Source organism: Nicotiana sylvestris, chromosome 8 (genome assembly GCF_000393655.2).
Source record: "Nicotiana sylvestris chromosome 8, ASM39365v2, whole genome shotgun sequence".
NCBI classification, from domain to species: domain Eukaryota; kingdom Viridiplantae; phylum Streptophyta; class Magnoliopsida; order Solanales; family Solanaceae; genus Nicotiana; species Nicotiana sylvestris.
This window is the reverse complement of record NC_091064.1, coordinates 149,436,872-149,464,095: the sequence shown is the minus strand read 5'-3', so window position 1 is coordinate 149,464,095 and position 27,224 is coordinate 149,436,872. Positions and strand designations below refer to the sequence as shown.

The window sequence follows — 27,224 nt, the reverse complement described above, 5'->3', positions numbered from 1 at the left end:
CTCTCTGAACCTCCTTTTTGCGGACCGCATAGAATAGAGTGCGGCCGCATTGGTCCTGTTATACTAAGGTTGGACTTGTTCTTGGTACTTGTGCATGTTTCACTCCTTTTTGAACTGGTTTTGATGAATTGTCACCTTGTTGAACAAACCCTACAATCAATTACAACATATGAGCCTTTGGGACTATTTTGTACACATTTCTAATCAAAACTCAAGTAAGAAGAAGTGTAAAATGCATCATAATCCCTAGTTATCAACTCTCCCAAACTTAAGCTTTTGCTTGTCCTCAAGCAAACAAAACAAGACTCACCCCTTAAGAGTAAATCCAAGAAAATTCAGCTGACCTAAAGTGGCCTCATCTAGCATCAATTGGGACTAACAATTGCCCTCAATTCAAATGAATCATTAATAACATTCACTCCTTTAAACACCATAGATTTAGTGCGACACAAGAGCATCAAGAGTTGACTCAATACATCAAAGAAACTTTATCTATTGCTTTGGTCATCGTGGAACCAAAACTCACACATCCTTAACTCTCCCTAAGCAAACCTCACCTTTAAGATTGTAGCACTCAGAACGAGGTTAATGGAAATACACTCATCTCTCTCAAAGAAAATTTACAAGTCCGGCTCTACGTACCATATGCTTGCCCCTTATGTGAGTCACCACTAATGTAAGCTTCATTAAACTCAAGATCATATAGGGCTTTTGTGGAGACATAGTGAAGGCTTTTGGTTTAGGGTAGGAAATGTTTGGTCTAAGTAAGTTCCATCTTCCCTTTAACACTTCTTTTGCTTCATTTTGGCACACATTCACTTGACTTTTTAAGTATTTCACTTCTTCCGAAGGGGTTAGAGAGACACACTGTCACTCTTTCTTGTTCATTTCAAATCTTTTTCTCCTTTCTCAACTTTTCACACCTTTCATTCTATACTTTTATTGAATCCTTTTATTCTATTCTACATTGAACATTCTTTTTGTCTTTTTGATTTTTTTTCTTTTTCATTGCCTTTCCTCTTCTTCATTTTGTACCTTTTACCACTTTGTTGCAATTCTCGTCTCTCCCCCCAAACTTATGCTTTTTCCATGTGCTAGGGAAAGATCGGGTGCCAAGAGAGGGTATCTTTAGAACGGGTAAAGGCTTGTATCGTCGTTCTTGAAAGAAAAGGGTCTAAGGCTCAAAAGGGTTGACTAGGGATTTTATCATTGGTAGGATACGAAAGTGTTAAAGATATCATTTGGATCAAAGAGAGCCTATAATCACGTCTCAAGTCAAATTACAATCAAGATTTCACCTAGACAAATATTCAGGGCAAGTTCTAGACCAATGGCTCGGGACATGGACTTGCAATTCAAATTCTCACCACACAAGCTTTAGGATTGCTAAAGACATAGAGTTGGGGGCCCAAAACAACCTTAGATAAGAATTGAGCAACACAATGGTCTCGAAAAAATACTTGATGATTATCGTCCAACACAAGAGTCTCAAGGTCACAACTTTCACCATCCTATACACAACGATTTGTTTTTGACCATAGGATCAAAAGCAAATGTGTTAGGCCCAAGTGAAGCTTTGCTTGAGGCACCATTACCAACTAACTACTAAAAAGCAAAAAGAAAAATAGACTCAAACCCTTAAGAAGGTTGTCATGCCATCCATTATCGGGAAGAGCCACCCGGTTCACACAAATTCCACCTTAGGAAAGAACCGTGGCATTAAGAAAACCAAAGGCTTATTGCAAAAACTCAAAACAAGAAGCTACTAACATAAAATAAGAAGCTAAGAAAGGAAAAATGCGGAAAGTAAAATGAATATGTACAAGAGGGGATTTAATCGAATATACAATAGGGAGAATAAATATATACATAAGAACGTAACTTTTATATACAGACCCAAAGTAAAAAGTACGAGAAGTGCAATGAAATGATAAAATTATATACATACCAAAGATAAAAATAAAGAAAGCATAAAATACTGTCAAATATACAGTCATCCAAATATCCAAATAGGGCTAACCCTTCAAATGAAAGTTGGCATTATCCTCAATGCCATCTAACCAAAATAAGCACAAAAATAGAGAAGAGAGGAAAAAGAAACTCCCTATGGGCCCTCCGTCTGCATGGGATCCTGAGTCTGGGTCCCTGGGTCCATTGTCTGCTCAGGAACCTGTGACTGGCTCCCTGTGATCTGTGGCTCTACTGGGACCTGGGCCTAGACCTGGACTGAGTCCTGGGCTGAATCCTGGGGCTGGCTGGAGGAACCTCCTTACAGGTCCTCTAACTATATGACTACATCGTTAGAACGGGGAATCACCTTCTTCCTCTTGGGAGGCCTCTCTAACTCCTGCGTTAGCTGGGGCTGGGTTGCAGGCACCGGGTCATGCAACAATAGATCTAAAGGCCAGTGATCTGCCTTCAACCTCTCTACCTCGACCCTGAGCTCCTTCACCGACCTTTTTAAAGCCCGAGTCTTCCTAATTTTATTCGCCTCCTTTGCAAGCTCCTTTAGTGCCTTCTCATGTGAATCAACAACGTCCATAATCAATTTCTGGTTCTCTAGGATCTTCTTCTTGTTGTCCAGAAGCTCCTTGAGAGTGTCCTCAATGGACTGTGGGACCTGTGGAGGAGGAGGTGCTAACTGGGCTGCCACCGTAGTAGATAGTACAGATAGCTTAGAAGTAGCTGTCTACATCCAGTTGTTGATGCTGACGAGGGCCTGGCTCAGATGGTGGGCAATCAATGGGTATGCAGTGGTGGAGGGTATCTCTATTGTTGTAGAAGTGGATGGACCTGGGCCATGTATGCTGAGGTAGAAGGAGGCTGAGTAGGATCCACTACCACTACTGGCTCTTCAGACTGGCCAGTTGAGGTAGTGGCTTTGCCCTTGAAGTGCTTGCCTTTAGGGTTGTCATTACCCTGCAGGCAGTACCATGAGAACGGTGCCTTTGCCTTCATTTTCATATTAAATTTCCGCTTCTCCACATCTAAGTCCTCCAAGTACATGGTCAGGAAGTTGGGGAAGAGATAAGATCTATCACCTTCGTTCACCACCAGTGTAATAACCCTGGACATCACATTTCCGACGTTAATCGGGTACCCCACCATGATAGAAGCTACCAAAATAGCCCGGTGAATAGGGAATGAGTTGTCGTGGGTGGTGGGGTCTAGCCAGCTGCACACAAATGTCTCCCACCCCTTAGCCTCAAAGTTCAAAGTTCTCATCAAGATCTTTACTCCCGCAGTCAACCAATCTGTGGTGGTACCTGGGATTGCCAAGTACTCCGCCAACCAAGGACGAGCTTTCACATCCAATGCCATCTTCTCCAAATATAATAACTCATCTTCCTCCGAGCCCAGGTAATCATTTATGGTCGTGCCATCAAATTTCACCTTCAAGTTCCGCACTTTGGTGACTGTGGTACCCTTTTTGATGTGGGCCACATTTGTGTAGAACTCTTTCACTAAATGCTCATTGGCGTCATCCACGCGGCCTATGAAGTAGTCCCATCCAGCTCTCTCTCTGAACTACCTCAACACATTAGGATTGTGAGGCAAAAGGTCCCAAGTAATAAATTTAAGCTCAGGTACCAATTTCCTCTCGGGCCACCACTCTCTGAACTTGTGGTAGGCAACCTCACTTACAAACCGGTCCTGCCATGCCTCCGAATTTCTAGTCCTCTCTACCCCACTTACTTGGGGCTCACCCCGTCTACTTCTTCCCATTCTTCTGCTACGAGACCCTCTCCGGATAATAAAGCTGTAAGAGAGGTAGAATATTCATTTCAACTGCTGGCAACTGAGACCTCAGACGACTCAGAAGATACACGCACTAATGCTTGGGCAGTGGGAGAGCTTGGAGGTGTATCCCTCAACCTGTTCCTCTCCGGTCAGTCAGGAACATACTCTGGCACAGAGTCTGATGATGCCTCCCAGGAAGGTGCATACTTACTCCCCGATTGGTCAATGGCTCTGTCTGCAGCCTTTATTATCCTCCTTGTGTTCTTTATGTTTTGTCGGACTTGCGGGGTCAATATTACCATTCCTGGTCCCCTACCCCGGGAGGACTCTCCTCTTTCTGATTGTTTACCACCTTTGCCTCGTGATTTCACCATTGTCTGCAAGCACATTCAGTTTTGCTTTGTTAGTATCAGTAGAAACAATGAAACTCAGAATTGTATGAAAAGTTATTGCAGACAGTCAAATGTTGTAGAATTCGGACCACACAAAATGAGGTGCAACCGCAAAGAGGCTACCGCGGTCCGCACAGAGATGGGGTTCAAATTACTCACTCTCTGAATCTATGTACCGCGGAACGTAAAAAATGCATTGTGGTCCGCATTGAGGCACCGCGGACCGCACAAAATCCATTGCGGTCGCGGTCCTCAAGTGTCAGATTTCAGAACTTAATCCACCGCGGTCCGCACAAAATGGTATTGCGAACCACAAAAAGGCACTGCGGACCGCACAAAATCCATTGCGGTCCGCACTAAGTGCCCAACAGCAACACCAACCTAAGGTTCAAGTTTTGACAATTTTTAGTCCAAATATTTACGTATTGATGATACCCTAGGTGTTGCCTCAATGTTTTAACTAATTAGTCCTAAGTAAAACAGGATTTAACTAACCTATGATACAAGACTGAAAGAAAAACGGGAAGGGAAGGAAGAAGAATTGAGAAAAACAAAAATTCAAAGAAAATAACAAAATTAAACAACTGAGAAGGAATTAAAGTTACCAGAAATGAGATGCACTGATGATTAATGAGCCTTAGCAGTTAATTTCGTGCAATGAGAGTGATGAACAATACTTTTTTATGCTTCTAAGAGTAAAAAGATCGAAAAGTTATAAATGGAGGGCCTCAGGTCCTATTTATAGAAAAAGGTTCTGGGCCCCAGCTCACCTACCCACCGTGGACCGCACAAAATGGCATCGCAGTCCGCGGTGCTCAGAAACATGAAGCAATAAGAGATTGGCCACTGCGACCGCACAAAATGCAATGCGACTGCGGTGGAAAACTTCAGAGACTCTCAACGTTTGTCAAATCACTCTGCGGTCGACATTGATTTCTTGCCCCCGCACAAAGGCCATTGCGACCGCACAAAATGAGTGTGGTTCGCATTACAAACTTCAGAGAGTGATCATTTTTCAACTTATTCCTGCACTGCATCAATACAATCCTACAACATCTCACAACCAGTCAGTCCAAAAATAAATCCTATACTACAAAAGAAATCAAAGAAAAACAAAAAGAGAGACACATGGGTTGCCTCCCAAGAAGTGCCTGATTTAACGTCGTGGCACGACACAGGTTACCATCAAATCACTTTAGATAAAAAAGTGTCACCACATGGCTGTCATCAATCTTGCCCAGCTAGTGCTTGACCATGTGCCCATTCACTTTGAAAACTTCCCCATTTTTGTTCTTCAAGTCAAGTGCACCAAACAGAGTCACAAATACCACTTCAAAAGGTCCACTCCATTTTGACTTAAGCTTTCCCGGAAACAGACGTAACTGATAGTTGAACAAGAGAACCAAATCACCTACTTTGAACTCCTTGCCACGAGCATATTTATCATGAAGGTACTTCATCTTTTCCTTGTACAAGGACGAACTGGAGTAGGCATGGAATCAGAATTCATCAAGTTCATTAAGCTGCTCCACACGAAGATTTGCTGCCACATCCCATTCAAGATTCAGCTTCCTCAAAGCCCACGTGGCCTTGTGCTCTAACTCAATCGGTAGATGGAACACTTTCCCAAACATCAACCGATATGGAGACATACCAATAGGAGTCTTGTAAGCAATCCTATAAGTCCATAGAGCATCATCCAACTTCTTTGACTAATCAGTCCTATTTGCATTGACCGTCTTTGACAATATACTCTTGATTTCCCTGTTTGAGACTTCAACTTGGCCATTCGCTTAAGGATCATAAGGAGTAGAAACTTTGTGGTTGACACCATACTTTGCAAGCAAAGTGTCAAAAGCTCTATTACACAAATGAGACCCCCCATCGCTTATGATTACAAGAGGAGTGCCAAACCTTGTAAAAATGCTCTTCTTGAGAAATGCAACAACACTCCGGGCCTCATTGTTGGGTAGAGCCATGGCTTCAACCCACTTTGAAACATAGTCAACTTCCACAAGAATGTATGTGTTCCCACACGAGCTAACAAACGGGCCCATAATATCAATGCCCCATACATAAAAAATATCAACTTCAAGGATGGTATTGAGAGTCATCTCATCTTTCTTCAAAATTCCACCCACTCTTTGATATTCATCACACCTCTTCACAAGTTCACTTGCATCTTTGTACAAAGTTAGCCAATAAAACCCACAACTAAGAACTTTAGAAGCCGTCCTCGCCCCGCCATGATGGCCACCATAGGGAGAGGAGTGACAAGCCTCCAAGATACTCAATTGCTCTTCCTCCGGGATACACCTTTGGATCACACCATCTGTGAAAATCTTGAACAAGTACGACTCATCCCAATAGAAATCCAAACTATCCCGTTTGAGCTTCTTCCTTTGGTTAGAAGAGAGCTCACACGAAATTATACCAGTCACAAGGAAATTAGCAATGTCCGCAAATTATGGCATACCATTCACCAACACCGAAAGGAGTTGTTCATCGGGAAATGAATCATTCATCTCTAGGCCATCATGAGGCCTCCCCTCCTCCTCCAAGTGAGACAAGTGGTCTGTCACTTGGTTTTCACTACCCTTCCGGTCCACAATCTCCAAATCAAACTCTTGAAGTAACAAAACCCATCGCATCAGTCTAGCTTTGGAATCCTTTTTCATCATCAAGTATCGGAGTGTGGCATAATCGGTATGGACTATTACCTTGGCGCCCATAAGATACGGCCGAAATTTCTCCATTGAGAACACAATAGCCAAACGTTCTTTCTCGGTCACTGTGTAGTTCACTTGAGCATCATTCATTGTCTTTCTCGCATAGTACACCGGATGAAACATTTTGTTCACTCGTTGACCCCAAAACCACCCCAAACGCAACATCACTTGCATCACACATGAGCTCAAAGGGTAAGCTCCAATTAGGTACGGTAATAATATGAGTGGTGGTCAACTTGTGCTTGATAAGTTCAAAGGCTTGTATACATCTCTCATCGAACACAAACTTGGCATCTTTTTCCAATAACTTGCATAAGGGGTTAATTACCTTCGAAAAGTCTTTGATGAATCTCCGGTAGCACCCCACATGACCAAGAAAACTTCTAACTCCCTTGACAGAGGTAGGGGAAGGGAGCCTTGAAATCACATTAATTTTTGCTTTGTTCACCTCGATACCATGCTTTAAAATTTTATGCCCAAGAACTATGCCCTCTTCCACCATGAAGTGACATTTCTTCCAATTAAGAACAAGATTGGTTTCTTCACAACGGGCCAATAATCTATCAAGATTTTTCAAACACTCATCAAATGAATCACCCACAACACTAAAGTCGTCCATGAACACCTCCAAAATATCTTCCACCATATCGATGAAAATGGCCATATACACCATTGAAATGTAGCCGGTGCATTACACAACCCAAAAGGCATTCGAGAAAAGGCAAAGGTGCCATATGGACAAGTGAATGTGGTCTTCTCCTGATCTTCCAGAGCAATCAAGATTTGGTTGTATCCAGAATACCCATCCAAGAAATAGTAGAAGGTACGCCCAACAAGTCGGCCTAACATCTGATCAAGAAAAGGCCATGGAAAGTGATCCTTGCGGGTCACTTTATTCAACTTGCGGTAGTACATGCATACCCTCCAACCGGTGACGATTTTGGTAGGAATCAACTCATTTTATGAATTTGCAACTACGGTCATGCCACCCTTCTTCGGTACACATTGCACCGGCGAAGTCCAAGAGCTATCAGAGATGGGGTACACAACTCCGGCATCCAACCACTTGATCATCTTCTTTTTCACAACTTCTTGCATTGCCTCGTTCAACCTCCTTTGATGTTCCAAGGAGGTCTTTGCATCATCTTCCAGAATAATCTTGTGCATACAGAATGCGGGGCTTATCCCCTGAATATCAGCTAAAGTCCATCCAATTGCCTTTGTCCGCTTTTGAAGCATCGCCAATGTGGCATCAACCTGCATGTTAGTAAGACAAGAGGAAAGAATAACTGGCAAAGTAGAAATAGGGCCTAAGAACTCATACCTGAGGTGTGGAGGCAACTGTTTCAAATCTAATACGGGAGGTTCCTCAATTGAAGGTTTTGTTGGTAGAGTCTTCTAATTCTCAAGGTCCAAAGATAGTTTCCTAGGCTCATAAAAATAAGAGTCCATCCCATGTAAAGCATTCGCGCACTTCACTCGGCCTTCATCATCATTTACATCAAGATTTAACAATATGGCCTCCACAGGGTCCTCCATGTCACACCTCCTTTTTACCACCGCGAAAGAGGTACAAGAGAGTTTTTTTCCAATTTAAGTGACAATCAAAACATGATTATTTTATTTAAAATTCAGAGTCGCCACTTGGGATGATTTATGGTGTCCCAAGTCACCGGTTTTAAATCCTGAATCGAGGAAAGATTAACTTTGTTTTACAGTCCACGAACACAGAAATCCGGGTAAGGAATTCTGTAACCCGGGAGAAGGTGTTAGGCATTCCCGGTTCTGTGATTTTAGCACGGTCGCTCAACTATTATTATTGGCCTAATTATCTGATTAATTACGTGTTTAACCTATTGTGCATTTTTAACTTTATCACCAATTTTATTTATTTTATGGAGTTATTCTGGAACAAGTTATGATTGTCGTGCACTTGTTTGTTTGGTACACATTGCGAATCGTGCCACAGGAACCGTACCCACGATTACAACATGTTTAAATTATTAACATTGTTAGTTGTTGTGGCCGGGTCACATAAATGCACCCCCGGATTTAGAAATTAGGCATCACATCTACGTCACGGGAACCGTAACCGTAGTTATGATGATTTTATTATAAACGCGCCTAAAGCATTTCTATGAATATTTATGGATATTAACGTTGCTTCTCACTAAGAACCAATCTATAATAAATTGATAGTTATTTGCATATTAGAAGACTAATATGATATTGTTGATAATCAAACTGTTGGTTTTTCTATAACAAATAAACAAAAGAAAATTGCAGGAAAATAAAATGAACTAATTTACAACAAGATTTCATCAAATTTACTTTTCTCAACATAGGTTCCAATAAAAAGTCAACATCAGATGGGTGTAATCAAACACTTGGCTCTTCGTCAAAATAAAGAAGATTAACTAAATATGATATTTTTTTTATTGTTTCAGAAATAAAATTTTCTAAAAATTATTATAGGAATTTCAGTTTTTAACAACCTATACTCAAAGTTTATAACTGAAGAATCTAAGTAAAAATTACACCCACGAATATGTAATCGAATGAGTTACTAATAAATAGTGAAATCCTATTTATTTAAAATTTTCCATTAATGTAATTTGATAACAAGCAAAATGAGAAACATAAATCACATCAATAGTACAACTGAAATTAAATAATTAATGAAGAAAATAATTTCATTATCAATAGATCAACGGGACTCACATGGCAAATGGATATTGGAGACGAAGGCTTCGACACAGCAAATTCACCTGAGTCTCGTAGAATGAATGAGCTGCGGATGGCTTTTCGTGGAAAGGGGGAGGGCTGCCGCTTTTTCTTTTTGTCTAAGTTTTGGAAATGAAAACTTGGGGTAGGGTTTCTATAATTGGGTATTTAATATGGAGGTAGGAAGGAATGATGGCCATTAGATTAGGAGGAAATAGATGGCTAGGATTAAATCTTGCACTTAAATGGACTAATGGGTTGGGACGAATGAGCTAAGGGTAATTGGGTTGGACCATGTCTTTTGGGTTTGAACTTAGGCTAAAAAGACCAAATAATACAATGTATCTATAAACTGTAAAAATCACTCTAAATTAAAATAAACTAATATAAAACTAAATACTATGAGTGAAATTATTTTTTTTTTATTTTCAAATGTGATAATACTATAAATATAAATATACTAATTGACTTTAACCTAAAGATGAAAATATTTATTTTTTGAAATTTTTTTTTGTGATAAAATAAAGTAAAAGAGTCAAAACTATTTAAAATAACGATATTAAACCTAAACTAAATATTTTACGATAAAAATGTGTAAAATCTTAGGGATAGTCAAAAATCACATATCTACACTCCACATTGATCATTGCACTTGTATCATCAACTATCACTGCCGTGACAAGGTCCACAAAAGAGCATACCTCGGAACTGTTGGGCTGCTTCATTGACTTGCACACATGAAAGACCACTTTTTCATCACCCACTCGGAAGGTGAGTACCCCTGCTTCCACATCAACTAAGGCCTTCCCAGTAGCAAGGAAAGGTCTCCCCAATATGATTGGAACTTCATAATTCACCTCACAACCCAAGATCACAAAATTCGCTGGTAAGATAAATTTGTCCACCCGGACAAGCACATCATCAATAATACCCAATGGTCTTTTCATCGTTCTATCTGCCATTTGCAATCTCATGGAAGTCGGTCTCGGCTGCCCAATACCCAAAGTTTTGAAAACTAAGTAGGGCATCAAGTTGATACTTTCTCCCAAACCACATAGAGCCTTAGCAAAGTTCGCACTCCTAATGGTGCAACGAATAGTGAAAACACCGGGATCTTCAAGCTTCGGGGCCATTGGATGCACTATTGCAATAACTTGGTAGGTCATATTTATAATTTCACAATCCATGGATCGTTTCTTTGTCACCAAGTCCTTCATGAATTTAGCATAGCCCTGTATTTGTTTAAGAGCCTCTACCAAAGACACATTGATGGATAAGCTCTTCATCATATCAATAAACTTTTTAAACTGATTCTCATTTTTCTGCTTCGCGAGCCTTTGAGGATAAGGTGGAGGTGGTCTTGGCAAAGGAGCCTTGGCTTGAGGCACAACCGGCTCCGGCATGTCTATTACGTGTTTCCTAGATGGGTTCACGTCATTTTGAGTTTCCACCTCGGCATCTTGAATATCAATCCCCACTTCTTCATTCACATTATCATCAATCACATTTTCAACCACCAAAGGAACTTCATCTTCTTGCAACTCAACTTTATCACTCAAAATTTACTTTTGTTTGGAGACATTCACATTACCGCCTCATCCACTCCTTGTAGTTACCGCCATAACATGATTGTTCCTCCCTTCGGGTTTACTACCGTATCACTTGGTAGCGCCCCCTACGACGAGTACTCAATATTGTGAGATTTGGCCTAATTGAACCTCCAAGTTTCTGATTGAGGTATTGTGGGAAGCCAACTGAGCATCAGAGTCCGTATTCTTTTTCATCATCTGTTCAAACATCATTCCAATTCTCCCCTATCATTATTGGAAGAACTAGGAACTTGGGATGGAAATGAGGGTGGATTGTTTGGTTTTTTATACATTGGGGGCCTTTGAAAGCCTTTCTCTCGATTTCCTTGATTGTCATTGTTCTAACCACCATGATTGTTGTTACCACTCAATTGTTGTTGTTGCCATTCCAATTACCTTGATTGTTCTGATTATTGTTCTTATTGCCCCAATTGGAATTTTGGTTGTTGTTTCCCCAATTACCATTGTCTTGTTGTTGTTAATTGCCCCAATTGCCTTGGGGTGTCCATTTTTGTTGGTTGGAAAAATTGCCCTTTTGGCCTTGATAATTGTTCACGTATTGCACCTCTTCATTCTGCCCATCATAACCATCATCTTGGAATCCACCATAATCATTGTCAAATTGATGTGAACTTCCTTGGTTCTGTTGACCTCTTTGTCTTCTTTTGTTCACTAGCATGTTGACACCCTCCATGACATTTACTTGGCGAGGATTTTGAACTTGTTGCAATTGTGCCTTTGATAGTTGGTTCATTGTAGTTGTCAGCTCAGCTATAGCTTGCCTATGATTATGTAACTCTTTGTGCAAATGAGTGACCGTGGGGTCATCCTGGGGCACATTGGCTCTACTTTTCCAAGCAGAGGAAGTGTCAGCCATCTCATCAAGAATGTCATAAGCCTCATCATAAGACAGCTTCATCAATTTGCCTTCATCAAGTTGGTTCACTATGTACTAACTTGTTGTGTTAATGCCCCGGTAGAAAGTCTATTGGATCATCGCCTCAGTCATATCATTGTTGGGCCATTCCTTTACCATTGTTCTATAGCGCTCCCAAATCTCATGTAATGGTTCGGTGGGCTCCTGCTTGAAGGCTAAGATCTCATCTCTCAATGCTGCCATATGCCCCGGTGAGAAAAACTTTGCAATGAACTTATTCTCCAACTCATCCCAAGTAGTGATGGAATGGTTGAGAAGTCGCTCAAGCCAATCCAATGCATTCCCTCTAAGTGAAAATGGGAAAAGTCTCAACCGAAGTGCATCCTCAGACACATTAGTTTGTTTGTTCCCCCAACAGGTATCCACGAAACCCTTGAGATGTTTTAAGCATTTTGATTGGCAGCGCCTGTGATATATCCATGCTGCTCCAACAATGTCAACATCACATTGATAATTTGAAAATTGTCCGCCCGATTCTAGGGTGGGATAATTGCACTTGCATAGCCTTGGTTTGGAAACACTCAAGGAGCCACTCTTGGAGGTGGCGGAGGAGGGTCTGGAATATTGTCATTGGCATTGGCCTGGTGGCCTCTACGTTGTCCTTGAGGTACAAGAGGCACCTCATCATCTCCGACATCATCTACCTCCTCCCTCGCAATCACATTTCCAAGAGGGTCATTGTTGTTTGCTGCCATTTTGTACCTGAAGTTGTGACATACACGAATTAGTAACACAGAAGGAAATAAGAACAATACACAAAACTATTTAGATAGATAGCCAAAACTGTTAGCTCCTCAGCAACGACGCCAAAAAGTGATTGAAGCCAACCCTGTATTACTACAAAGTAGCAAGAGTGGTCGAAGAAGCTTTTACCCGAGAAGGTTGGGATCGATTTCCACAGGGAGCTAGAGATCGGAATTGAGTTTCTATCTAAATTGGAGTTGCGTAGTTGTTCCTAATTGCACTTCTAAACATTGTTGGTTTTGATAGTACTTCTAAATTTACACTACTAAGATGCTAAATTAGGCTAAGTGAAGTTAAGAGTAAACTATTGAAGGTTGTCTAAATAGGTAAAAGGCACTAGGGAAGTGACTTTCTCCTAGGTGGATACTTGACGGGATCTCGAGTCTAAGGCTAGGTTGTCATATTTTGGGATTACGATATAACCATTGCATGATACTTCTTACTCTATACCTCTCGGTAGTTTGAGTGATTTTGCCCTAATTGGCTTTCTTAAGACCAATTGGGTATGATAATTTGCGCAAGCAATAGAGGTTCAAGTAGGGTATTACTATCTCTAGGTTTAACCCTTAAATTGGGGTTATCAATCTCTTGAATACGCTCCAATTCCTTGTTAGACCAATTCCCTAGACTTAGGCTCTCTTTCTCAAGAAGAGCCAAAGTCAACTAGGCATAAACTAGTGTTTTCAACCACTAATTCAACATTAAAACCATAAATTAGTCCAAATATCAAATACACATAGACATTCAAGCCTTAAAACACAAGACCCATCAATTACCCACACTAGGGTTGAGCTACAACCCTTGCTAATGGGTCTAGCTACTCATGATTATAGAAGAAAACAAAAAAATAGATGAAGAAAAACCCATAATATTTAATTACTAGATAAAACTTGAAGATTCAATGATGAAACTATTGTAAAATTACTCAAAATGGTAAAAGAACACTATTCACGAGCGCAGCTACTGTCTCGAATACAACTCATGACCTAAAAATAGGAAAAGAAACTATTTATACTATGTCAAAAATTCTGGACAAAAATACCCCTACGGGGCTAGTGTGGACTGCACAAAATTGAGTGCGGCCACACTAAGGCTCTTGGCTGAAACAATCTGCCCTCTGAACTTGGCCACCGCGGGCCGCACAAAATGCACCGCGGCCGCAGTGGCTTCTGTTGCGGTCCACACAAAATGGATCACGGGCCCCATTGGCAATGTTCCTCCAACTTGGCAACTCTTTGAACTTGAGCTTTGCGGACCGCACAAAATCAAGTGCGGCCGCAATGAAGTCAATGCGGTCCGCATGAAATGTTTTGCGGCCGCATTGGCAATGTTCCTCCAACTTGGCAACTCTCTGAACTTGAGCTTTGTGGACCGCACAGAATGGAGTGCGGCCACATTGGTCCTGTTATACTAAGCTTGGACTTGTTCTTGGTACTTGTGCATGTTTCACTCCTTTTTGAGCTGGTTTTGATAAATTGTCACCTTGTTGACCAAACCCTGCAATCAATTACAACATGTGAGCCTTTGGGACTATTTTGAACACATTTTAAATAAAAAATCAAGTGAGAAGGAGTGTAAAATGTATCATAATCCCTAGTTATCACATATCACAATCCACCACTTCAAAAAGAGTCATCTTCATCACTCATTTGGCATTTGTGGGAAGCAATCTCTCTCTTCGGGTTGTCACGCTTGCAAGTTTGAATCCGGCAAAGAGTTTTGTGGCCGGAATGATGCTTTTGGTGAGTTTAGCTTGCTCTAATACCTTCCATTATATGATATTGGACGATGTTCCTAGATCCACTAGAATACATTTGATTTTGAAATCTAGAACATTTAGACAAATCACCAATGCATCATTTTGCGGTAGCAACAATCCATCTGCATCCTCCTCCATGAAAGTGATGTCATCATCAGTAACTTTCCGAAGTCTCTTGCTATGGGTTATTGATACCGTTGTCTTCTTTTCTGCTGAGAAGGTAACTCCGTTGATCTTGTTTCCCTCGAAAATCATGTTGATTCTCTGGCGCGGGGGATATTCTCCTACTTTTGAGGGTTCAACGTTATCCCAGTTGCGACCATAGTTGTTCTTGGCCCAGTCACTTAAGAATTCTCTGAGATGCCCATTCTTCAATAGGGTCACCACTTCTTTCTGCAAATGTGGGCAGTTCCCAGTTCAGCGGCCATTCATCCCATGGTACTCACACCACAAGTTGGGATCCCTTTAGCTGGGATCGGACCTCATCGTCTTCGGGAACCATGCTCTTTGATGTTTCTCATAGCTGATACCAACTCCACTATATTGACATTGAAATTGTATTATGATAGCCAGTGGCAGGAAGGATCCCGCATACCTAACATTTCTTTTTCCTGCAATGATTTGTTGTTCTGACCGCGATCAATTCTTCTATCGGTAATGAACCTCTTTACCGACCGAAAAACTCCGCCGAGTCCTTCGGCCCATTTGTAAGGCAAAAACTGGCTCTTGATGGGTGTCTATCCATGTCGAAATCGTCTTTTGATTTTTCTTTATTCTTCTCCCAACCTTTTACTGATGCCGGAAAGCTGACTTGATCATCTTCAATCCTTATCTTAGACTCGTATCGGTTGTGAACATATGCCCAAGTCGTCTCTTGAAACTCAATCAAGCTTTCCTTGAGTTTCCAGGAAGCGTCTGAACTTCTCGAATTCAGACCCTTGGTGAATGCTTCAGTCGCCCATTCATCTAGAACAGTTGGGAGCAACATCCTTTCCTTTTGTAACTGGACGACGAACTCCCGCAACAACTCAGATTCTCCTTGTGCAATATGAATATGTCAGCCTTTTGAGCCTGTACCTTTCTAGCCCCAGCATGAGCTTTAATAAAAGAGTCATCGAAAATCTCAAAGGAATATATGTAATGCTCAGGTAACAGTGAATACCATGTCAAGGCTCCCCTCGTGAGAGTTTCCCAAATTTATTTAATAAAACAGACTCAATCTCATGGGGAGCCAAATCATTCCATTCACTGCCATTGTATAGGTGGTGATATGCTCTTGAGGGTCTAAAGTACCGTCATACTTCGGCATGTAGAGCATTTTAAACCGCTTTGGGATTAATTCTGGTGTCGCGCTCAGTTTGTAGGGTTATTGAGTATACTTTTATGAGTCCGGTCCTTTCAGCACCTGCGGTGCGCCCAGGATTTGGTCCATGCGGGCATTCACTTCCCTCATAAATCGTAAGAGTTCGATCTTGAAAGGATCATTCTTGTTGTTGGGACCGGACCCTCTCCCCTAGCCCCATCAGAGCCAACCTCACCCCTCGGGGTGTTATTGTCGACCCTCTGCGTTGCTTGATTTGCGGGAGCATCGGGAGGAACTGGACCTCGTCTATTCGCGTTGTTGGAAGCGTCCGATAAAGCCTGTTTCAACTATGTCATAGCATTATCCTGCCGTGTGAGGTAACCTAAAATGATCACTTTTTGCTCTTGTAAGACCCCCACCACATCAACAACATGCTCCTCTTCAGCATCATCGGGAATCGCCTCCCGAACATGTCATGGGTACTTTCTGTCGTGGACCAGCGAAGTATTGTTCCCCTCATTGTGGGTGTCACTAACTTAATCCTCATGATGAGGCTGGTCTCCTTGAGCCTCAGGATTGTGCGTGTCGTTAACACCACTATCTGCCTTTTTGTGATTTTTTTTGCTAAGACAAATAATAAAAATACGTTAGTAAAAGAGGCAAGGATCAAATTAATTACACTACTGTCTAAGCCCCACGGTAGGTGCCAAACTATTTACCTTTAAAACGGTACGATTGAACTTATACATGATTTCTAGACAAGTGAATCAATTCGATTCTGAAATAATAAAATAAATAAAAAAATATGCAATACTTAGCATTAAAATGAAGATAAAAATAGCAGAGACAATGATTCTGGGAGCAAGGCTTCCGCACACAACGGCGATGAAATCAAGGAACAAGAAGATAAAAATATATAGAGCTTTGGATTGATTGTAACATAAGTTGCCAGAAAATTCGTGTCCCTACAATGATAACAACACTCACTATTTATAACTGCACCTAGGGAACAAGGTCCTAGTATCATGCCTTTTTAATGTCAATTATGAGGGCCATTGAATAAGGTGTAACAGTGAACATAAATGACAAATTCTCTGTAACGGGTAATGCAATAAATGTTGTGGAATATTCTCCATTGAATGCTACCAGGAGGAGAGTGTTTATTGCATTTTCACGAGTGTCATTCTTTTCGGTAGCAAGCGGAATTGTTGCCTTCGGTGCTATCTATCCTCTGCTTTTGGCTCCACATGTTTTACCCTATACAGTAGAGTTTAGTGAATAGTTGAACAATCACAATGTTACGCCAATAAGGTAGAATTTGTGAGCAATTAACAATATTGGTAAAGTAAAAATAGCATAAAATTCACCAATTTGGTAGTAAAATCCCTGACAAACAACAAGTGTGTGTACGGGGAGTCATTTTCTAATTAATTTAAAAAATTGGGACAACATTTAAAGATTAGTCTCTATAGGGCCATTTAAGTCAATCACCCCTTTAGGTTTATGGAATAATTTTAGTAATGCTGGTTTTAACTTGTAAGTGGAGTGGAATTCTGTTGTTCCACCCGGCCCAATCGGGCACAATCCAATTCAATGCGAACCATAACTACCCCTTTTAACAATTGAGAATCTCACCCAACTACATATTCTATTCAATGAACTCCTGATTAAGATATACTCCTATTTCCTATTAAACAAAATCTAATGACTTTTTACCTCATCCAAAAACCAAGATTATAATAGGATTTTGCTAAAGAACTCAACTTGCTCTAGGATTTAAGTAATAGTACTAATTAAACATCCAATAAGCCCCCTTAGTTCTCTTCTATGACACATACACTGACGTGTATAAGATTGGACAAAATCAATTATTTTTTTATTTATATTTTCGTCTTGTTGCTTAGATAAATCATAAGTTTAACTTATATATACTTGTTCGTCTACGTGATAATTGCATGTAACTATCCTTGAAAAATAGGATTAGTAACACGCTGATACTGTTCAATTTTATCACTATCAGTATATAAATTAATTTTCTTAGTAGTCTCCACACGCACCAAGCATATAACGATACACACACATACACTATATATATGTATGTGTCCCACTTCCATTACTTCTCAAACTCTCACTGTGTCCGGTATATATAGAGTGAATTCTCTTGAATCCAATTCAATTCATTCATTTATTGATCACCTCCTCTCCTCTTCTTTCTTCTTCTCCTCCTATGAACAAAAGGAATGTGTAGACACATTTAACACCACATCTATATCTATACCTTAATTCCCACCCACATCTTTCTAATTAATTCCCTCTCTCTTTGTGTGGTGTCGCTATTTGATTGAATGAATGCTGATTTTACCTCTTAATTCATTCTCACAAAGTGGATAAGTATCTCCTAATTCGCTCCACTTCTATAGGGGCTCAGTCTCCTAATTTTTCTGGATAATATTTGAGACTTAGTCTCTCTCACAAGTGTTTTTTAGCTCTCAAATCTTCTTTTACCACCACCAACACGTTGTATTGACCAATGGGTATCCTCAATTTTAGCTCTTTTCCCTATATTCCGCAATTCTTGAAATAGAACAAAAGGAAGAAAAACCAAGAAACAGTTAGATATAGTTACTCAAAATCTATCAATATCCTCATCCCTTTTTTTAACTACTCTATACTTGTGTTGCCTAGTGTGTTTCATGGATTACTTGAGAGAAGTAGAAGGTAAAAGATCTCATGATCCTTATTTCATGAACAAAATGAAGAGATGCGTATTTGTTAAGGGTCCAGTAATTGTAGGAGCAGGGCCATCAGGATTAGCGGCTGCAGCATGTTTAAAAGAAAAAGGAATTCCAAGTTTGGTATTAGAGAGATCTAATTGCATAGCTTCTTTATGGCAACTCAAGACTTATGATCGTCTTCGTCTTCATTTGCCTAAGCAATTCTGTGAACTACCACTCATGTCATTTCCTAATGATTTCCCTACTTACCCTACAAAACAACAGTTTATTAAGTACTTGGAACACTATGCCAAGACGTTTGATATTAGGCCTGTTTTTAATCAATCTGTGGTATGTGCTAATTATGACCGGAATCTCGGGTTATGGAGAGTAAAGACAGAAACAAAGACGACGACGACAACAACGGAGTATGTTAGCCGATGGTTGATCGTGGCGACGGGGGAGAATGCGGAGGCAGTAGTACCAGGAATAGAAGGAATGGAGGAATTTGGAGGGAGTATAATGCATACAAGCTTGTATAAAAGTGGGGAAATATTTAGAGGGAAAAAAGTGTTGGTAGTTGGATGTGGGAATTCAGGAATGGAGGTGTGCTTGGATCTGTGTAATCATGATGCAAGCCCTTCACTTGTGGTCAGAGATACTGTAAGTAAACACTCATATATACTCTTATTCGTTCTTTTCTTTTCCTTAGCACTCTCTAAAACGGAAATAAAAAGAGAAAAAAAAAAGAAGAAGAAACAACCCTTTATTTTTTTGGGACATTAAAACAAATCCATTACAGACTTTTGTTTATGTTTTTTATTTTTGTCTCATCAACTCTTTGAAAAATGTTGATGCAAAATAAGTGGAAACATGGTTTTCATTTCTCAACTTTCTGTCAATCTTGTTTTAGAAAAAGCTAAAGCCCCGCTGTTGTTTTATTTTATTCAGAATTTTTCCTTTTGAGAATTTCTCCATTTTAAACAGTACATGTTTAATCTTGAAAAGCTTCCTATTTTTGTGGAAACAATGAGAAACCCTAGTTTAGTACCCATACTATTTTCTCGTGGAGTTTGCCGGCCAACTGATCCAATTATTTTTTGAATTTAAAAAAATAAAATTCTCATCTGTTGCCAGTTCTGAAAGTTAAAAGTTGGAAGTGAGTTCAAGTTCCAACAATATATGATTTGTAAAGCTGGTGATTTAACTAAAAAGAACAAGAAAAGAAAATCTTGGTTTTGGTTGTGTATTTTTCACTTTCTTGGAACTGGCAAGCATGCGCAATATTGGTGGGATTTTTGTTTTCAATAATAAATAAAAATAATTGATTCCAGTAAATTCATCACTGGCACAAAAGAAGCTTTTCTTAGCAACCTAAAAGTGAAAAGTCCAGTTATTGGCCATTCCTCCAGGATATGGCAAGTTGAACTTCCCATCAATATAATTCATTCATCTTTTAACACTATCTCCCACCTTTAATTTTGCTTTGGTAATTTAACCTTTTTCAATTTTTAACTTTTTTATACAATCAGTTTTGACTTTAGTCTTTTTTTGAAATATTATAGGTGCACGTCCTACCACGAGAGATGCTGGGGAAATCAACTTTTGGTCTATCCATGTGGTTACTAAAGTGGTTACCCATACGACTTGTTGATCGATTTCTGTTGATTATTTCTCGGTTATTGCTGGGCGACACGGCTCGACTCGGCTTGGATCGGCCTGAAATCGGTCCCTTAGAGCTAAAAAACTTGTCCGGAAAAACACCGGTACTCGACGTTGGGACACTAGCTAAGATTAAAAGCGGAGACATTAAGGTACGGTACTATTTGTCTATGCTCTCTTTTAATGTTTGTTGGGATCCATCCCATGATCTTTCTGTTTTTCAATCATTGCAAATATTCCACAAACAGTGATGACAAATTCCTCCAACAATTCACTTACCTTGCACCATTTCGTATTATCAATGAACTTAGTTAGGTTGTAACATTCCATTAATCAAGAAAAGGCATAAATAGGACTTCAATTAACCCTATTTATCATGTTATGTTATTAAAATTTTCCTGAATCCAAATGTGTAGGTATGTCCTGGAATTAGGACATTGAAACATCAAAAGGTGGAATTTGAGAATGGGGAAACAGAAAATTTTGATGCAATAATCTTGGCAACCGGTTACAAAAGCAATGTGCCCTCGTGGCTAAAGGTACTCATGACTTTAATTAGTTTTCTTGATTCTTAGGGATGTGTTAGTCAATAGAGAAATTAAATTAAAGGGTTTTGTTTTGGTTGCCAGGAAAAAGAGATGTTCTCAGAGAAAGATGGTCTACCAAAAAGGCCATTTCCCAATGGGTGGAAAGGAGAATGTGGGCTTTATGCAGTGGGGTTCACTAAACGTGGTTTGCTTGGTGCTTCCATGGATGCCAAGAAAATTGCACAAGACATTCATTGTTTTTGGCTTAAAATATGACTTCAGTTTTCTGCTCATCAATCGCGGGATTATTAACGCTGTCTTTTTCAGAGAATGTTAATAAATTCCAAAATCCGTTATGTTGTCCAGTGATGTATTTTTGAATGGTGCCCTTTGATTGAAAAGGTTGACTACAGAAGAAAGATTATAGTGTTGGTACCTAAACAAGTTTTGATCCTCCAAATGAAGAAAGAACCGGAAGAAACCAAAAGAGAAAAGAAGATCAAGAACTGCATTGTTTTTGTTGGTAGGATTCGATCATCATCAAAATCTAGTGTATACATCTTGTACATTTTTGCCAATTTTCTCTTATTAATTATTAGGTATGGCATTCTTAGGTGGAGAAAAGAAGAGTTAGGCTTTTTTTTCTTTCTTGGTCTGGTTATATGAGTGTTAGATTGCTAATATTCACATGGGTTTTTTTGGTATATGACAACACAAGAAAAAAAGATTATTTTTCTTTATTTCGTTCAAATTTTGTTTTTCCTTTTTCTTTCCATTTTTCCTCCTTTTATTGTTATTGATAGAATTATGAGGTTGGTGAGTTTCCAAGTAGGATTTTGGTGTTGTATGGAGAGAAATGTAGAGGGAATATATAATTAAATATGATGGCGAAATTTACGTACCAAAATTCCCAATGATCAGAGACCTGTTCACTATCTTTATGAGTTTCTGCCAATTCTGCTGTGTTGATATGATTTCACTACAACTAGTTGTTAGGACCACTTTGTTTAATTGATTGACCTGTTTCTACAAAATCTAAGTTAAAAAGGATACAATTAAAAGCATAAAGAAAGAAAAAAATACAATCATTGAAAAAAATATAGATCAATCACAATACTGATGAAAAATTCCTCCAAAAGTTAAGAATTAGTGTATTACAATTATTCCATTAATTTGTCTTCAAAGCATGATATTTATTTTGTATGAATAGAATAATGTGCCATGATCACGAAAACAAATAATATTCTCCCTCTCTCTTTCTTTTTTCCTTATTGAAATTTCTAAAAAACATTGTTACAAGTCACATGTATTTTCTTTTTAAATATAATACTAAACAATATAATGGACCTTTTGCAATCCTCAAATCAGATTGAAATGGTCCCCAATTCCTAAGTAAAGACCTTTTGATACAGAACAGAGAACAAAGCAACATATAATTTGCTGATTAGTTGCTTTCAGAATACGCCTTAATTTTTTGTTGCTTTGTAAATTAAAACAATCACACTATAATTCAAAACTCAAATTTGGCAATTCTTTCTTTCACGGTCATAGAGTAGGGCTAAGACCTTATGCCTCATGAAACTTTCAAATAATATTACTATCATATGGCGGATTGGTGTCACGTGATATCCTTTCGTTCATTTTTTATTTATTAAATATGTTTTTATAAATAATAAGAAAAACAAGAATATTAGTTACTTATTTTCTCAAACGTTGACACTGCCTTTGCTCGTATGCTATTAGTGGTATCTATTATTAATGAAAAGAACGAAATACAAAACGAGGTAGTTAATTATGCAAAAGCAATTTTATAATGACAAAGAAAAAAAGAGAGAATAAGCACTCGTTTGGACATAGATTTTATTTTTTATTCAGAAAAAAATAATTAAAAATATTATTTGTTCATGAAATTTGATCAATTTTTTAAAAAATTTTAAAAACAAATTCAAGTTCCCAAAACCTAGTTTAGGACAGTTTTTGGGTTAAATTTTTTCTTTCACTCACAAAACTTCAACTTTTTTTCAAATAAAATACGTGTCCAAATACAACTTCTAAAACTATTTTTCAACACAATTTCAAATCTTTTTTTCCCCAAGTTCCAACCAAATATATGTCCATGATAGCCAAATAAAAACTCTGCAGATCATGAAGAAAAGTACAGGTTTTTGAAGAAAAAATATCAGAATCAAAATAGAGACGGAGGGCTGCAAATAAATTAAAATCGGTAAATACTTAACCTTCCTTTCGGTTAGTTTGAATCCCAAATTCAGAATATCAATTCATTCGTCAATCAAAACGAAACAAAAAACAAAAGAGACATTTATTGGTAGAATCTTCTTTCTTCGTCTAAATGTACTCTTTTTTTTTGTTCGTTGACAAAACAATACGGTACAGGATGAAGATTTGCTTTGACTACCGTGCCAATTCAAGTTACTACTTACTATTTTCTGAAAACAACTCTTCGTGGCTTTTCCTATTTATAGTCCTTTCTTTTTGGAAATATTTTCCATATTATACATGTTAGTTTCAATCTAAACTTCCTTCTCTCAAACTAGTATTTTGTTTGTATAGGAAACAAAGGTTGTAGTTTATTGTAGATGTATTTCTTGGAAAAATCGTAGCAATGAATGACTAAAACTAGAATCTTTAGAGGCGACCAAATTGTACACACCAACTACAACCACATAGTGTGAACAATCAAAAGCTTTTTGATTTCACATTAAAGAATAGGTAATATTTACTTACTAAACAAAGGCTAGGCAAGCAAAAGTTATTAGGGTGATAAAAATGTCAAGATCTTAACTTTGTCTATTTATTTATATCCCTAGAGGGCCACTTTCAATACTCCATTTTGGGCTAATAATTACAACCAACAATACAACTAGTCTTTAATTCCCCTTCGACAAATCAATATATCTTTCCTTTTGCCTTAAGCTAATGTGGTTATACTAATCTAAATATAGAATGAGAATGCCTTTCGGTTAAAGTGATTAAAAGAATTAGTATCAACACCACTTAATGTGCCTCTCTTTGTATGTCACCTAATATGCCGTGTATCACTCAGTCCCATCTCTAATTTCCAACAAAAATTAGGTACTTGGTGAAGAAAAGGAAAAGAAATATAAATTCATTCGTAAACTGAAAAAAAAAATCTTCGATAAGCTAGCTAATAGCACCTCCTATTGGCTTTTAATTAGTTCTATGACTCATAATATTGTGCTAATGTTGACTTAGTATGTCAAGCTTGAGATTCAATCAATTACAACTCGCTTGACTGTCACGATCCAACACTTGAGAGCCGTACTCAACACCTGATTGCCTCAATCCTGCCACTAGGCGAAGTAGTTGTCTTATTACTATCTTTTTTTTTTTGGTTTTCCATATTCGTTATCTGCATTGAGGATCGATTAAATTTGAGTAATACTAAATCTATATTAAAAAGTCTAATCCTGAAATCATCACTGTGCTCAAGCATTCCCGTGGGTTCATTGAGCAACTTTAGAGTTTAGACAACTATTATAATCATGTTGATGTTCCCGTCTTTGCTTCCATCGACTATTGTATATTTACTTATCTTAGATATTACTCTCTCTGTTCTAATTTATGTGAACCTAAAGTTATTTGGGTTAACATTATTTTCTTTGACCAAGTTTTCTGCATATAGTTTTTAAATATTTTGAAATATTAACTATTCTGACTTATAATACTACATTTTATATAGTTCTAAATATGTCAATTTTATTTCAGAAAATTTAAAAAATACATGTCCAAATTTATATCGTAAATTAGTCGATTTAATTGTCGTACTCTGAAAAAGATGTAATATCCAGTTGGCTATTGCATATTATCTGTCTCTAGAGAACAAAACTTTGTCAACAATCAAGAAGATTTTCTAAGAATCTTAAGAATGCTTCAAAGTGATACAGTAGAAAAGTATTCTTTCGACATGAAAACCAAAAGTTCTGTAGCCAATACAAGATTTATTAGTCGAATAAATTGCAAATCACCCCCTCTGCATTTTTATAAACCAATTGCATACGGTCAAAATCCGGGCTTGCCCTTTTTTTATGACTAATCGAGACTAGAACGTGGCAGGCCAAGGTTCGACCCCATGTTATATCGGACCAAGATGCAAAGTTGGATTGCCAAGCTCGTGACGCAGAGACCGATCGAGATCGAGATCAGCCAAGATTGAGACCGAGCAGGATATAGATCGAGCAAGATTGAGGGAAGCTTACTGAGCCAAATAACGGAAAGCCAAAATATTCGCGATCTAGCGAGGATCACAGCAGAAATCTCGGCACATATCAAGAAGAGGCCATTTAATTAGCTATTCATGGGATTTCTTATTGTATTTAGAATTGTATCATTAGTAGGACTCCCCTACTATTTAAAAGGGGTCTGATCATTTGTAAAAGAGATCATATTCACGCAATACAAAGCAATATACTGCCTTTCTCTAGTTTTCAATTTTTCATTATCTTGCTACTCTGTTCTTATATCAACTAAACTTCACTTGGTTCAAGGGTGATCGAACTCGAGGACCAAGGCTATTCGATTCATTTGGTTTGCATTTATTTCTTTTACAGTCAATTTCGATACTAATATTTATCTTCTTAATGTGTACCAAGTTATATCACGTATCCTTAAAACTACATATAAATACTATTGTTATCCGATTTTAGGGTAAACAGTTTGGCGCCCACCGTGGGGCTAAGGATAATAATGGCTACGCGGTACGAACTTTAATAACACACATTATTTTTCACTTGTTCTTTGAAGTATCTTTGATTGCATGATCACAATGTCGAACTCTCAGTCAGCACCCTTTAACGTCGGCAACGGTTCTGGCCACTACGGCAAGAACGACAATATTAAAAGGACTGGATTCTAAAAAATTCGTACAAAAACCTTTCCCATCGATTGCGACTCCGAAGTCAATCCCTAAGAAGTTCCGCATGCCCGAGATTCCTAAGTATAATAGGACGACCGATTCGAATAAGCACGCCGTCTTACACGTGCGCTATCAAAGGGAATGACCTAGAGGATGACGAAATCGAATATGTTATACTGAAAAAATTGGGAGAGACCCTGTCGAAGGATGCTATGATATAGTACCATAATTTACCGCATAGTTCTATTGACTCATTTTCTATGCTTGCAGATTCTTTTGTAAAGGCACATGCCGGGGCCATCAAGGTCGAATCCAGAAAGTCGGACCTTTTCAATGTAAGGCAAAAGGACAACAAGATGCTCAGAGAGTTCGTGTCTCGATTCCAAATGGAACGGATGGACTTACCACCGGTCGCCAACGATTGGGATGTTCAAGCTTTCACTCAAAGTCTCAACGTTCGAAGTTCAGTGGCTTTAAAGTAGTTGAAGCAGAATTTGATAGAGTACCCGACTGTCATTTGGGCCGATGTGCACAATCGGTATCAGTCGAAGATCAAAGTCGAGGACTATCAAATTTGGGCTCCTTCCGGGTCCGTTTATCCTATCAGACCCGTCGACAACGTTAAGAGAGATATTGATAGAGATCCAAGGTCAAACAGAGATCGGTACCGGCCATATAGTAGAGATCGCAGGAACAGCGGACCTAGGCAGAATACTGTACGGAATGAAATGAGAAGTGATCGAGGTCAGAGCTCTCAAGGGCTGATGAGCAAGAGCGACTTCGACAAGTCTATCGGATCCAATGAAGCACCTCGGTTATCAGAGTACAATTTTAATGTCGACGCAGCCGCCATCATATCAGCTATCGGATGCATCATGGATACCAGATGGCCTCGACCTATACAAACCGATCTGTCTCGAAGGGATCCCAATTAAAGGTGTGAATATCATGGCATCCATTGCCACAAAATGGAAAATTGTCGACAATTGAGAGAAGAGTGGCCCAGTTATTCAATAACGGGCATCTTCGGGAGTTCCTGAGTGACCGAGATAAGAATCACTTCAAAAACATGGACTCCAACAAACAAAGTGAACAAGACGAACCCCAGCATGTCATCCATATGATCATCGGAGGAGTCGATGTCCCTCAAGGTCCAATGTTTAAACGCTCCAAAGTGTCAATCACGAGGGAAAAATGAACTCGAGATTACGTGCTAGAAGGGACCTTATTTTTCAATGACGAGGATGCGGAAGGAATCATACAGCCCCATAATGATGCACTGGTAATATCTGTACTCATGAATAAAACTCGAGTTAAACGTGTGTTAATTGATCCAGGTAGTTCGGCCAATATCATTCGATCAAGGGTCGTAGAACAACTCGTCGTACAGGAACAGATGGTACCGGCGGCTCGAGTGTTAAATGGATTCAACATGGCTTGCGAAACTACTAAGGGAGAAATAACGTTGCCAGTGAACGTGGCTGGGACCATTCAGGAGATGAAGTTCTA

The 27,224-nt window shown here is 39.0% G+C and overlaps 1 protein-coding gene across 1 annotated transcript; it reads left to right on the top strand.

Annotated features, from left to right (window-relative positions):
* The first annotated feature begins 18,065 nt into the window (after positions 1-18,065).
* On the top strand, positions 18,066-21,561 carry LOC104231152 (indole-3-pyruvate monooxygenase YUCCA6). Its single transcript, XM_009784106.2, has 4 exons — positions 18,066-19,295; positions 20,198-20,446; positions 20,711-20,833; positions 20,924-21,561. Exons 1-4 carry the CDS (start codon positions 18,612-18,614, stop codon positions 21,095-21,097), a joined length of 1,230 nt encoding a protein of 409 aa, XP_009782408.1. The 5' UTR covers positions 18,066-18,611; the 3' UTR covers positions 21,098-21,561.
* The last annotated feature ends 5,663 nt before the right edge of the window (positions 21,562-27,224 follow it).

Excerpts from the sequence above, each read along its gene's own strand:
- LOC104231152 (XM_009784106.2), top strand. The coding sequence starts at position 18,612 with ATGGATTACTTGAGAGAAGTAGAAGGTAAAAGATCTCATGATCCTTAT. Across the intron at positions 19,296-20,197 it reads CACTTGTGGTCAGAGATACT|GTGCACGTCCTACCACGAGA; the intron begins GTAAGTAAACAC and ends GAAATATTATAG. Across the intron at positions 20,834-20,923 it reads ATGTGCCCTCGTGGCTAAAG|GAAAAAGAGATGTTCTCAGA; the intron begins GTACTCATGACT and ends TTTGGTTGCCAG.